Source organism: Podarcis filfolensis (genome assembly GCF_964270895.1).
Source record: "Podarcis filfolensis genome assembly, chromosome: 9".
Lineage (NCBI taxonomy): Eukaryota > Metazoa > Chordata > Lepidosauria > Squamata > Lacertidae > Podarcis > Podarcis filfolensis.
In genome coordinates, this window is record NC_139610.1 from 6,588,651 (window position 1) to 6,603,517 (window position 14,867).

General features: G+C 48.2%; 2 protein-coding genes across 2 annotated transcripts in view; one reads left to right on the forward strand and one right to left on the reverse strand.

Annotated features, from left to right (window-relative positions):
* LOC310770178 (zona pellucida sperm-binding protein 3-like) overlaps window positions 1–14,867 on the forward strand; it is a 141,737-nt gene that overhangs the window by 22,336 nt on the left and 104,534 nt on the right. The window lies entirely within an intron of this gene.
* Window positions 4,370–12,593, reverse strand: LOC310770190 (immunoglobulin superfamily containing leucine-rich repeat protein-like). Its single transcript, XM_083630664.1, has 2 exons — window positions 12,113–12,593; window positions 4,370–6,405 (listed from the first exon to the last, which is right to left on the reverse strand). Exon 2 carries the CDS (start codon window positions 6,386–6,388, stop codon window positions 5,132–5,134), a length of 1,257 nt encoding a protein of 418 aa, XP_083486790.1. The 5' UTR covers window positions 6,389–6,405; window positions 12,113–12,593; the 3' UTR covers window positions 4,370–5,131.

Below are 14,867 nucleotides of genomic sequence, written 5' to 3' on the forward strand. Positions count from 1 at the left end.
CAGTTTATTCAATCCTATATCCAGAGATGAAACCAAAGCCACTTCTCAAGGTCATTAATTTGGGTTCGGTTGTGTAGCCTTTTCCATAAAACAATCTACAATTAAAATAATTAAAAGGGATATATCAAGTGTTGTGGGGAGGTCATGTCACGCTCCTCCTGGGGTACTTGTCCACCTTTGGTCCCCACCCTGCACACAGCTATCCCCTATGGCTCCTAGAAGCTGTCCACAGGCAACAGCGACCACTATCCCAGGAGCAGCTTTGGCTGGCAGGCTAAACCAGGTGAAGGCATCCAATGAGTCTCAAACCCTTGGTGACTTAGGGACTTCCCCTGCATGCGAAGACAGGCTCTGGCACATTGAGCAGACAAAGCCAAGAATGGATCCTACGGTCAAGAAGGTGGTTTTTGCCTGTGCTGTAGAGGGAAGTGAGGGTCAGATGGGGCTCATCAACCTGGGAAGGTGGTCTATCTAGGAGAAGGAAAATTCTGGTGCTAAAAATCTGCTGCCTTGCGGAATATCTTCAGGAAAAGAAAAGGCTCAAGAGTAAACCCTACACAAAGCTGGAGTCCCACAAATCTGGTGGCGCCTTGTACACCTCCTTTCAGCAACTCCTGCAGTCAAGCTGGTGCCAAATATATTGATCTGCTGTCCTTTGGACCACATCAGTGAGGCCAAGAGGGAGGTCCCATCATCTGGGCAGCCCAGGACCTCCATACACCACCCAGCCTTGTGCCCCAAAGAGGTCACTGCCAACGTAGTGGCTTGACTTCAGCCCCGCACTCTATTGTCTCTTGAGACAAACGGCTGCCAACTTAAGGAAGCAGGAAATTGAACTGGGCCCGTTTGCCCTGAATTCGGTTTCATGGGATGTCCATGACTTCTGGTGTTATGAGAGAGAGAGGAAAATCTCTTCCCTATCCACATTCTCTATGCCATGCTTAATTTTATATCGCCTCTTCCTCACCTTTTCTGTAAACTAAGAAGTGGCAACCGCTGCAACCGTTCCTCACAGGGGAGTCGCTCCCTCCTCTTGATGGTTTTGGTGATCATTTTAGACTCCAGCTGGGGCTTTGCTCTGCTGCTTAATTGGCTGCTGGTTAATCCACCCGTTCCAGGATGATGCCTGAGCAGTGAGCGGAGCTGTACATTTGGCCAGGTTCCATGTTTATGAATATGATGCAGCCTTGATATTGCCAATAACCAGAATTGTGATGCAACCAGCACCTGTCAGCCGCTGAGCAATTTACCTTGTTGTGACAAAACAAACATACTCAATCCAAATGGTTTGCTTTGCTGCCAAAGGGAAAAGAATATTCTGCAGATTTACCCTCTCTCCTCAGAGAGTAGCAGCTATCACCTGATTATAAAGAATCCTTAAGTTGATTAAGCTTCACTCTATTTAATCAAGCAATTAAATCTGCATGAATTTGCTTTAAGCTACACGATTTAACTTTGAACAAAAAAAACACACACATTGGTTTTAGATATTCTGTGTATGCAGCCAACAACTGCGAATTGTCTTAGAGGCAATTCTTCCTGCAGTGGTGGAGTGTATGTCAACGTCACCAGGGGCAGGCGGGATGTCCACTCTCCTCACTGCCAGAGCTGCCAGGCCGGGCACAGGTGTGCCACAGCTTCTCTCTGCCCCCAGGTCAGCTTTGCCCCAGGGATGGAGCTACTGCTGGCAACACTGGGCCGTTGCACGAAGAAGTCGTCTCTGCAGTTCCTTTGTGTGCCAGAGCCAGGCTCCGACGAGGGAATCTGTTGTGGGGGCAGCTGGTTGCGCCCCCTGAAAAAAATGTGCCCCCACCCCCCTCCCCACTATGCCACCGCCTTCCTGAGAGTTGTTAGGAGCTACAGTTCCCAGTACACTTAACAAACTACAGCTCCCATGATTTTGGGGTGAAAACCGACTGTTAAGTGGTACAAGGCAGCCGCTGATTCCTTAACACTCCGAATTTGTCATCTTATCTCTGGTACCTTTTTTTGAGGGGGCTGTTTATCTAGACATTGTGACTGGGGCAGCTGCTGTTTTATCACTGCTCTGAGAGTGTGTGTGCATGTGTGTGTTTTAAGGCATTTTATATTTGTTTCAGCTGCCGTATGAGGACTCAAAGGTGGCCTGGAAATGTCTGAAGAAATAGATAACCCTCAGAGCCATTCTCTACAGCAGGGATGCGGAAACCTGTGGCCGTCCAGACACGGTTGGACTCCAACTCCCATCAACCCCAGCCAGAAAGCCCAAAGGCCAGGGGTGGCAGGAGTTGGAGTCCAAGAGCGCCTGGGGGGTGGGCACCATGTTGAGGAAGCCAATTGTTCCAACATGCCTAGCAATTCTCCAGATCTCACGCATGGGTCTTTTCCAGCCATGCCAGGATACTTCCTAAGCTGCGGAAGGATACTTTTAAACTCAGGGTAGAGAACCTCTGGCCCTCCTGGCGTTTAGGGACTGCAGCTCCCATAATCCAGGGGCAAAACTAGGCTTTATTTCACCAGTTTGGCACCCCCATGTGCATTTGTGCACACATTCACACAGGCTGGTTCCCCTCTGGAGTCTTCACTTGGGGCAAAAAGCCACCCCAGTGGCAACGGCACTGCATAGTCCCTAACCTTCGGCTGTTTGGAGGACATCACATTCAGGATCACATTCATCCAGTGCTTTACCAACTGCACTGGCTCTCGGTGGAGTACAGGATCAGGTTTAAGGTGCTGGTTTTGACCTTTAAAGCCCTACGCAGCCTAGGACCCTCGTACCTACGGGACCGCCTCTCCTGGTATGCCCCGCGGAGGACCTTACGGTCCACAAATGACAACACTTTGGAGGTCCCAAGTCGCAAGGTGGTTAGATTGGTCTCAACCAGGGCCAGGGCCTTTTCAGTACTGGCCCCGACTTGGTGGAACGCTCTGTCACAAGAGACTAGAGCCCTGCGGGACTGGACATCTTTCCGCAGGGCCTGCATGACACAGCTGTTCTGCCTGGCCTTTGATTTGGACTCAGTCTGACCCTTATGTTTCCCTCCCCTTACGGTTTTGATCTATGGGCTGCTTTTAAAATGAGGTTGCATTTTAAATTGCATTCTAACGTGTATTTTAAATTGGTGGGTTTTTTCTATTATGTTTTTATTGTAATTTTACTGATGTTAGCCGCCCTGAGCCCAGCTCTGGCCGGGGAGGGCAGGGTATAAATAAAATTTATTATTATTATATGAACTTTAGTAGAGCTTGCTGCATCGGGCTAATGACCCACCTCGTCCAACATCCTGTCCTCACGGGCCAGGAGCTCTCTCCTCCTCCATGAATTTGTCTAATCCTCTTTTAAAGCCATCCAGGTTGGTGGCAATCCAAGTCCCCTGCAGCAAGGCGTTCCACAGTTTAACTTTGCACTGTGTGAAGAAGGGCTTTTTTATCCATCCTGAATCTTCCAACATTCAGCTTCACTGGATATCTATGACTTCTAGCAATATGAGAGGGAGGAAAACTTTTCTCTATCCACTACTTCCAGGCCATGAATAAGTTTATCCATTTCTATCACATTGCCTCTTACTCGCCTTTTCTGTGTCATGTTGGGGAAGTCCAGCAGAAGGCAGAGTCCTATATCCTTCTCATTAAAAGGTAAAGGGACCCCTGACCATTAGGTCCAGTCATGACCAACTCTGGGGTTGCGGCGCTCATCTCGCTTTATTGGCCGAGGGAGACGGTGTACAGCTTCCAGGTCATGTGGCCAGCATGACTAAGCCACTTCTGGCAAACCAGAGCAGCACACAGAAACGCCGTTTACCTTCCTGCTGGAATGGTACCTATTTATGTACTTGCACTTTGCCGTGCTTTCGAACTGCTAGGTTGGCAGGAGCAGGGACCAAACAATGGGAGCTCACCCCATTGCGGGGATTCGAACCAACGACCTTCTGATCAGCAAGTCCTACTCTCTGGGCTTAACCCACAGCACCACGTCCCATATCCTTCTCATTACTCACTGTATAAAAACCAATGCACAATTCCAGCCATTGCTCAGAAGAGTGGCCATGCCTGCAGGGTTTTTATAAATGCAAATGGCATCAGTGCAGGAGAGGAGGGACTGATGTTATATCAGAATAAGGAATGGGTAAGGAATTTAACCTTTTCCTCCCTGAATTTAACGCCTGCCCTGGAGGTGCTATTTGCATTGGCAGGGAATCTCCTCTGGAGACTCATGGGACACACACGTGCGCGCACACACACACACAGCAAATGCCAGCTTCAGAACAGGGACTTTTCTGAGGGCCATAGCAGGGAAGGAAATGGTGACATCTCTCCTCTATACCTGTGCTCTGATCCCATTAAATTTCAGTCCCACTCTGATACACGTACTGAAACACACACACAAATGTTAAATGAAAATATGCATTTAATGTTCTGTCTTGTTTGGCCTTTCAGTGGTGATGCAGAAGACAGATTTCTATGAATATGTAAAGTGTGGTTAGTCATAGCTGGAATAAACTGCAATCTTGCCTTCTCTTTTTGCAAATGTTAAGCAGAATGACTGGAAATATGGTGAGCCTCTCTTTGAAAATGTTAAGACTCTTGTTTGTGAACACAGCATTGACTACAATGAAGATCAGGATTTATCCCTCACCCTTTGCTGGTCACAGCAGTTAAACATACAGTTATGAGACTAAAATGGAAGAAATCAAGTCTTTCCCACAAAGACTAAATGTTTACTACAAACTCAATCACTTTTCCTACTGCAATTCCATGGCTTCCTTCTAAGCTGCAGAGGATTCTGTGTTAGTGGACTCCAATCCGTACATGGGGAACTACAGTTCTCAAGGTTTCCTGGAAGGAGGAATGACTATTAGGCTGATTTAACTTTGGCAGCTCTGCTTTGCAACCAGGGGTGTAGTGCTACATAGTGGTTAGAGTGCTGGACCAGGACCTGACAGAGACCTTGGCCATTGACATCACTGACTCTCAGCCTAACCTACCTCACAGGGATGATGTTGTTGTAGGGATAGAATGGGTCGGGGGAGAACTGACTACCTTGAGCTCTTGGGAGAAACAGGTGAGATATAAATGCAATAAATAATATCTCAGCCTCGCCTCCAATAATGCAGCACTACATTCCTACGCATGATACCAGGCTGCACGTGTCTCAGCCATAAAGAGTGAGCAGCGGAAGCAGAAGGACGCCAGCCCAGGCCTGTGGCTTCCACAGGGTCGCTCCCTCATTGCTGGTCATCGGCACCACAGGTGTAAGGTAGATCACCACGAACTTGTCTTCCGATTTGGGGGACTCCTCTTTCTCACAAGGTTCAGTCTGGGGCTTGCTGGCTTGGATGTTGTTCCGGATGGTGTCACCAGCAGGATTCTTTGAACCGGCCAAGGCCACGTTGACCGAGGCCTCTCGAGATCCCACATCATTCAAGGCCTGGCAGGTGTAAATACCCTCGTCAGCCTTGCTGAACTCAGGGATGGCCATCGAGCCGTTCTTGAAGACCAGGATGCGCTGCTCCAAGCTCCCGGCAGCCAGCCAGTTGCCCCCTTCTCCCACGTTTGGTCCATTGATCACCACCTCCCGAGTGGAGGTCTGGATTTTCCACTGGATCTCCGGCGGCGGCCTTCCCACCGCACTGCAGTGCAACCGGAGAGTAAGCTCATCGTGCAGCACACTGTTGCCCAAGCTGGAGTGGTATGCCAACTGGATGGAGGGAAGCATGCAGTCCAGTTTCAAGGCTCTCCCAAGGATGAAGCCCTTCAGGTTGTCTGGGGCAGCACAAGTGATGGAGTCCCTCTCTGGGATGGACACTAGAGTCTCCTCCAGCCACCTCTTCAGTCCCCAGGCCTTGCAGGAGCAGTTGAAGGGGTTGTGGTTGATCTGCAACTGGGACAGGAGGGGCAGGGAGCTGAAGGTCCCTCCGGCGAGGACGGAGAGCCTGTTGTCATTCAGCCAGAGGGATCTCAGATCCCTGAGAGTGTGGAAGGCCTCTGGGGGGACCTTCTCCAGCCGGTTGCTGCTGAGCTTCAGCTGCTGCAGGGCAGTGAGGTTGACCAGGTCCCCCCAGGGGAAGACGGCAATCCGGTTGTGGCTAAGATCAATGGCCCTCAGCTGCACCAGGGAGGCAAAGGCGCCCTGGGCAACAGCACTGATCTCATTGTGTGACAGCCACAGGGCCTGCAGGTCGACAACATCCGCAAAGGAGTCTTCCTGCAGGGAGGAGATGTGGTTGACGGACAAGGTGAGAGTAGTCGCGTTGAAGGGCAGGCCAAGGGGAACGGCCCGGAGGTCTCTGTAGGAGCAGTCGGCGATGTGGCGGCCATATTTCTTCTTGGCTACGCAGTTGCAGATCTCGGGGCAGCTTTGAGTCTCCACCAAGAGCAGAGCAGTGAAAAAGCAGAACCATGGACCCATTGCTTCTCCCCATTCAGCTGCAGGAAAGAAAGAAAGAAAGAAAGAAAGAAAGAAAGAAAGAAAGAAAGAAAGAAAGAAAGAAAGAGGAAATTATTGCCTTGCAAACCACTTGTTTCCTGTTGATACCCACTGATTATCAGTCTATGCTGATGTGTAGGCAAATCTCTTTGCCGGTGGCGCTGGTGTTGCTGAATGCCCTCCCTGATGAAATGCGAGAGACCCCATCTACATTGGCATTCCCACGGCTTTTCAATATGCCTTTGAATCTCTTAACCTACATCTGCTGCTATAAATGCTATGGTCTTTTTATGGGGTTGTTTCATGGCATACTTTACTTACGGGTTTTAACATCTACTGGATTGTTTCAGTGTATTTAATTTATGTCCATTTGCATCTTATCGCTTGTGTAATTTGCAGGCATGCATGTATGAGCTGAGGGATGCGGGTGGCGCTGTGGTCTAAACCACAGAGCCTAGGGCTTGCCGATCAGGTCAGCGGTTCGAATCCCCACAACGGGGTGAGCTCCTGCTGCTTGGTCCCTGCTCCTGCCAACCTAGCAGTTCAAAAGTATGTCAAAGTGTAAGTAGATAAATAGGTACCGCTCCGGCGGGAAGGTAAACAGCATTTCCATGCGCTGCTCTAGTTTGCCAGAAGCGGCTTAGTCATGCTGGCCACATGACCCGGAAGGTGTCTGCAGACAAACGTCGGCTCCCTCGGCCAATAAAGCGAGATGAGCGCCGCAACCCCAGAGTCGTCCACGACTGGACTTAACAGTCAGGGGTCCCTTTACCTTTTATGTATGAGCGAGCCCCATTTCAGTATCTAAACCATTTCAGCCCGGGTCCAGGCCTGGATTTGACAAAGAACCCTGATGAACTGGATATTGGGGGCTTGATTGCAATAGTTTTGCTTCTATTTGGGGGGGTTCCTCCCCCAAGAGAGTAGCACTGAGGGACTTCTGCTCAGCCCTATGCAGTCACTACAACGCAGGGCCCCCAACTCCAACCCCTGGAGCCACTCTAGCAAGAACTTTCTCCCACAGAGGTCATCCGTCAGAGGGACCAAGGCTCCTTAGGTGCCAGGCCTGGACCTGGATTGCAAAGGGAGTAGTACTGTCCCCTGGGATTGCCTAGGGGGTGCCAAGAGAGAAGGGGGTGGCAGGGGGCCGCTGGAGGCTTAAATGACTATCAAACTTTGAAAGCTGGTCTCAGTGGATCAAGTTCATCCATTTTGTTGGATTAATTAAACTAAATGGTTTTAATTGGATTTTTGAATGAATGTACAATTAACTTGTTACTGCTGTGAATTTTCATCTTCCTTAATGGGTTGTGCAAAGTGAATCATGCTTTTTATAGAATAGGAGTAGGAGGCACTCGGGATGAGTTACTAGAACCAGGCAGGCAGGGCTAGATAGCTTCCTTTTATCTAAAATCTCCTTCCTTGAAGGTTTTACAGCAGAGGATGGGTGGCCATCTGCCAAGGACAGATTCCTCCATTGCAGGGGGTTGGACTAGATGACCCTTGGTGTCCCTTCCAACTCTACAATTCTATAGTTTCAGTCTAGTCTCCCAAAACACCCTACATATCCTTGACAAGATGTCCTTTACAGCTAATACGACAGGCTTGCTGTGAAGTTCTGTGGAGACGTGTCTTCCTGAAAGATGACCACATTTCTAAAAGAGGAAGAAAAGTCTCATTGACCGAAGTCAAGGCATCACGCCACACCAGCTTTCCAGTCAATTCCTGATCTCACTTTCCCCAGGGTCAGTGAACTCATGCGCACGAGTTCATCCCAATACATGGAGCTGGAGCTGGAGCAGGCAGTCGGCAGGGCAGGATCTCGCCCTGAAGTTCCACCCTCCATTTTGTGGATGAGCATTGCAGCTGTGCACAGAGTATTCTTGGCCGCAGTAGGGAGGCAACCATATTCTGGAGCCCACTCCAACTGTTGTCTTGAAATTATATTGCCACTCCTGGAATAGGATTGCTTTCTGCCGGCTGTGAGAAGGCAGCAGGTGCATATCTAGCAACCAAACACACATACCGCCAACGTCGCAAAGCTAGACCACTGCAATTCCCTTTTATGGGGCTGCCCTGGTTGTCAGCTCAGAAGCTCCCGCCTGACTTAGAGCACACGGCGTCAGAGTGTCCAACGTCTGCACTGGCCCTGCTTCCTTTGAGGCTCAGTTCATGGCTGGCAACCTATAAAGGCCGAAATGGTGGGTCTCTAGCAGCTGACCCAAGAGGCTGGGTGCTGCTGGCGCTGGGTCTGGGCTGGATGTTTTGTTAAAGTTGAGCAAAGGCTGCTGTGGGGCTAGAATAAACTTTATGCAAGGCAGTAACCCAGGGGTAGGCACAGTGGCGTAGCGTGGGTTGTCAGCACCCGGGGCAAGGCAAGTAATTTGCGCCCCCTAATCCGTGGATTTGCGCCCCCTAACCCGTGGATTTGCCCTAACCCCAGATGTTGCGCCTGGTGCGGCCGGCCCCCCCTGCACCCCCCACACTACGCCACTGGGTAGGCAACCTAAGGCCAGATGCAGCCCAATCACCTTCTCAATCTGGCCCACAGACGTTCCGGGAATCAGTGTGTTTTTACATAAATAGAATGTGTCCTTTTATTTAAAATGCATCTCTGGGTTATTTGTGGGGCCTGCCTGGTGTTTTTACATGAGTAGAATGTGTGCTTTTATGTAAAATGCATCTCTGGGTTATTTGTGGGGCATAGGAATTCATTCATTTTTTTGAACAGTCAGACCAATATTTATGTGTACAACTACGGCGGCAAAGGTATTGATTGCCAAAAATTGGAAAAGCAGCAGCATCCCAACTAAAACATACTGGTTATCTAAAATGATGGAATACTTCCATATTGCCGAACTAACGGGGAGTATAAGAGGAGATATGGTACAAAAAGTGAATAAGGAGTGGGCTATTTTTAAGGAATACATCAAAGTTGATGTGGAAAAAGTAGAATTTCTGACAGATACTGAATGAATCCAGAAAATGATTAGAGTGAAAGGAGAGTAAAGTTAAGATAGAAGAAGAGATTAAAGAAATAATTAAATGTGTTTGAGCTAGTTGGAAAAATAAAGTAGTGTAACAAGAATGGCTGGAAGTCAAGTCACTTGGTGGGTGTCCGTGTGGGGTAGGTATGTATAGTATGTATAGTATAGGTAGGTATTATATAGAGTAATGTAGATGTGTTTTATGTTATGAAAATAAGGTAGTGTGTTGTGTACGTGTATTGTGTAAATGTATATGTATGTGTTTTATATGTTGAAAAATAAAAAAAATAAGAAAAGGAATTTGTTCATCCCCCCCCCCCCATATAATCCAGCCCACCACATGGCCTGAGGGATGGTGGACCGGCCCACAGTTGAGAAAGGTTCCTGACCCCTGCAGTAACCTCAACTAACATTTTCTGCTGGTGGAACACATAGTGACTGCTAGCGTGGCAGGGCTTCTGGGGCAGCAGCCTGTGTCTTGCACAAAAAGGATCCCAATACCTGACACATCCAGTTGAATGCATGAGGTAGCAGATGAGGGGAAGCCTCTCTTGACTGACCCAAACCCAAACCTTGATTCAAGTTACAAGAAAGGCGACTCCGACTAAACGTCAGGAAGAACTTTCCATCTCTCTTGGACATTTTAGTTGAGATTCCTTCATTGCAGGGGGGCTGGACTAGATGGCCATTGGGTGCCCCTTCCAACCCTGAAACTCTATGGTTGTTTGCTGCTATGAGACCCTGGACAGCTCCTTCCAGAGTGGGCAGTGCCAGGCAAGAGAGATAAACACTCTGTTGTGTAGATGAAATATCACAGCTGGCCATTTTCTACAGATCCTTAGGCAGGAAGCTGCCTTTGACTGAGTCCATCCAGACCAGTATTGTCTACACTGACTGGCAGCATGAAGGGTTCTCTCTCAGCCCTACCTAGGCAGGTCAGTGGCTGTCATGGACTGGCTATTTTAAAGGACTGGTGGGAGGCACCAGCTGGGGAACCCCCAAGGGGAAAAGGCTCAGAGCCCGGGGAGTGGCAGTGGGAAGACAATGAGTGGTCAGAGGGAGAAGAGGGGCCAGACGGGGAGGAGAAAATGTCAGGCGCTGGAGAGGTAACAGGCCTTAGTGAGCTGGGAGAGTCTGTGGCAGAGAGCAGTCCAGAATCAGATCTGCCAGGAAGAGTTGCTGTGCTCACTAGGCCTGGCCCCCTGTTTATTTCTTAACCGCCCGGAGACCCTGCAAGTACAGTGGTACCTCGGGTTACATACGCTTCAGGTTACAGACTCCGCTAACCCAGAAATAGTACCTCAGGTTAAGAACGTTGCTTCAGGATGAGAACAGAAATCACATGGTGGCAGTATGGTGGCAGTGGGAGGCCCCATTAGCTAAAGTGGTGCCTCAGGTTAAGAACAGTTTCAGGTTAAGAACAGACCTCCAGAAAGAATTAAGTTCTTAACCCGAGGTACCACTGTATAGGGCGGTATATAAATTCAATAAATAAATAAATATTTCACATGGCGTCAGTAAAGTTAACTTATTCAAATAAATATTTACTTATTTATTGAATTTGTTGAATTTATTGAATTTATATGTGTGTGCCAGGAGCAGGTTAGTATAATATATAAATTCAATAAATAAATAAATAAATATTTCACATGGTGTCAGTAAAGTTAACTTATTCAAATAAATATTTACTTATTTATTGAATTTATATATTATACTAACCTGCTCCTGGCACACACACCCAGACTCTTGAACCCGGGACCGTCTGGATGCAAAGCACCTGCCCTGGCTCTGTCAACTTGTCAATCACTGCTGTGCACAGAGAGGGCAAACCGTTCTCTCCTCTGGCTACTCCAGAAAATGCCTGGTCAGGTCAGGGTTTTGTATTCTGGGGCCATCACCACCTTCCCTGCTAAGGCCTTTCTAGGGGGAAATAGCAACCATAGGACCATACAAACATCAAAAGACCACATTTCCTCCTCCCTGTCTGCCCCCCTCTTCTCCCTCTGACCACTCATTGTCTTCCCACAGCCACTCCCTGGGCTCTGCTGGATCCGGCCAGTAGCCCATCTAGTCCAGCATCATGTTCTCACAGTGACCAAACCAGATGTCCTTGTGAGAAACCTGCAGTTTCCCGCAACTGGCATTCAGAAGCATCACTGCCTCCTGGCCTCGTCTTCTTATGAAGCCATGTGGATTGGTGCCCACACATTTTGTCTGGCCTGAGAATTTTTTCTGCCTAGAATTGTAGGGCTGAAGGGACCCCAAGGGTTATCTAACCCACATACCCCCCCCTGAAATGGAAGAAGTCCACACACTCACTGGTTCCATGTACAGAGTCCAGCTGGAGGGGTGGCTGATTTTTATTCTGGCTCCACCAACTCTGGGGGCTGAAGACTAGCTTAGGGGGCTACAGGACAGCCAGCATGGCCCCCGCACCTCTCTGTCCTCCAGTCCCTTTCTGCTGCCCCCCTACTTTAGCACCTGAAGCAGCCTCATCTCCCTGCCTAACAGGAGGGCCGGCCCTTTCTCTCTCTCTTTGGCCTTTGCTATATCACAGGCCCAGATGCATAGCAAACGCTTTCAGGGAGCGGAGGCAGGGAGACAAAGACTGGCTGCAGAATCAGAAAGGGCATCAGGTTGGGATCAGCAAAGCTCAAACATATTATTTTTTGAAAAATGATCCTGAAAAGACAAGGGATGAAAGTTCTCTTTTCGTTACCTCTTTTTCCCCGTGACTCTCCTCCTTTCTTCAAGCGAGGGTTTCAGCCAGAAAACTGTGTAAACATTGTGTCGGGTCCTGACAGACTCATGCATTCCAAAAATGTTATTAATAAAGGCGAAGTCCAGCCTCCGACGCTCAGGGAGCCAGAAAAGTGGTTTTGATTTGTCACAGGCCTCGAAAAAAGAAAAAAAATCCTCTCTTTTTGTTTTGTTTTGTTTTTTCATTTTTGCTTTGGTTTTGTCCTGAAACGGACCCTAATTCCTGACACATTTACTGAATTAGAAACTGCCCATCTTCTGTTTTGAGGAGGGGGTGGCACTGGATCAAGACCCCAACCCTTGCCTCTGCCAGAAACCCCACAATAGTCCGTTGATTTAATTTCCTCCCCCTTTGATTATGTGTTTTCAAGAGACCTGGGAATACATTTTTTATGAGTAGCAAAGACCTGCCTCTCTAAAACAACAGCCTACACTTAATAAAAACAGTGGTGTTTTCCCCAAACTTCCTTATCCCTCCCTTCTTGGCTTGGGTTCTCCCGGCTTCTTAAAGAGACAGCCAATGGCAGCACACAGAGTGCAGTTAGGATGAGTAAAAGTTAGGTTTCTTGGTTTTGCAAAATGCACACCAAGAAATGTAAGGCTGGGATGGGTTTGGAAATGCATACTTCAGGCAGATGTGCTCTTCAGATAAGAGCCACAATAGGCTGCAGCATCCTGCCCTGAGTGTTCTGCTGCACGCGACATGCAAGGGTACTTGGTTCCATTTTACAGCCATTACCACTGAGGCTTGGCTGGAGCTCACTCTAGGAGCCTACGGCTAAACAAAAGCATGGGCCAGTAGTGGTTATAGTGATGGGCTAGGACCTGAGAGACCAGAATTCAAATCCCCATTCAGCCAAGAAATTTACTGGATGACCTTTGGCAGGTCACTCAAGCTACCTCACAAGGTTGTTGTTGTAAGGATAAAATGCAGGGGAAGAAATATGTGTGACACCTTGAGTTCATTGGAAGAAAAGTTGGATATAAATGTAATCAGTCAATCATCGCAAAGGCAGGGCTGATTTCTTGCTTTAACACTGCATTCCTAGAAATATTTTCATGGAAATAAGTTCCATTGAACTCAACAGGGCTTACTTCTGAGTAGACGTTATTGGATTGCAGTGTTACACTTTCAACCAGAGGCTTCAGTCTGCAGCTTGTTCCAAATCCATGGCGGGTTTTCGTTTCACCTTCTCTCTCTCTTTTTCATTGCACAAACTCACTTAATAATTCACACATTCGCTGTCTCCTCCAGGCTGTGAAGAGCAGAGAGAAAAAGTAAAATGGTGATTGTTTTTCTCCCCAGTGAATAACTGATGAAGCAAGACCCTGTTAAAAGCACATTCCCGGACATACCTCTCCTTGGCTGCGAAGTCCTGTGGAGTTCAAGCAGCTTACTCCCGGGTAAGTGGATACAGGACTGCAGCCTAAGATGCACACCAGGGGCAGGGCTTTGGGCCAAAGTCATTTCTCCTTCCAGCCGAAAATTTCTCCATAAGTATATAAAGAAGTCCATCCCGGTCTCCTTTGTTGTAAAATGGCTATTTTATTCTCTTCTGAAGATGCTTGCAAGAACAAGGGAGCGCTTTCAGCTATGCCAGACTAAGGCCATTTCAGGCTTTAAAACCAGCACAATCCTAGGCACCTAAGAGTAAATACCACTGAACATAGTGGTACTTATTTATGAGTAAAATATATTGCAGCCGTGGCACCCTGCCCAAGCCACACCCCTTGCCAGCCCTGCTCTGCACCCTCCCCAAGCACTGTTGTCCAGATGGAATGTGCCTTTGAATTGCATCCATGCCTCTTGCCCTCCTGGAGGGAGGATGGTTTGGTGGCATGTATAAAAACCTCTGCCATTCATGTAGCGGAATGCAGCCTCCCATCGAAGGGTAAGCGTTGTGGGATGTGAAACACAAGAGCAGTCAACATTCCTAGAGTGAACATGTTTACACATGGGGAGAAATGTTTGTCCAGCCAGCAGGTAAACTTCCTGTTTCCTTCTGGGCTGGGACAGACTTCCTCTGCATGTGACTAGAGGTGGGCGTGGCCTCACCTGTGCAGGTAACAACAAAAGCACAGGACAGGACAGCCATCTCTCTCTCTTTCACTACATGCATCGAAGAAGCAACATTAGCTTAGCCAAAGATGCTTCCAGCCAAGAGAGGACAAAGGGACTGTCTTCTTATGAGATAGTTTCTAGATATATGTTACTTTTCTAAGATAAGTCTGCTTTCTGGGATCCTATTGCGAACAGAATGATGTGTGAGTAAACCTTTTTTATACTTTTATAGAAGACTGTGTCGTGTCTTATCTTTTATGAGGGAATAAGGGGGAAATACCTGAACTTTAGCGAGCCTGAGCAAATGCATCCGCTGAGTTTAAAGAGGGGAATGTTACTCTGCTAAATTGTGAACTTGTTAACACAAGTTGGAAATGCTATAATCAGACAATATATCCTCTCCTGCGTCCCTGAACAGTCCCACAAGGCTCACAAACACAGCACCACCCACTGCAGCCTTTGGCCCCGCCCTCTACTAGCACACCGGCCCATCCAAAGGGAGATGCAGGCCTTGGGGTGGGAAAGTTCCCTCAACCCCCAGTAAGGCAAAACTAGCAACTTATATGGTTCTTGCCATATTGTCTTCACAACAACCTTGTGAGGTAGGTTAGGCAGTGAGATCAGTAACTCAGACCCCTGGCTGAGTGGTGAT

Excerpts from the sequence above, each read along its gene's own strand:
- LOC310770190 (XM_083630664.1), bottom strand. The coding sequence starts at position 6,388 with ATGGGTCCATGGTTCTGCTTTTTCACTGCTCTGCTCTTGGTGGAGACT.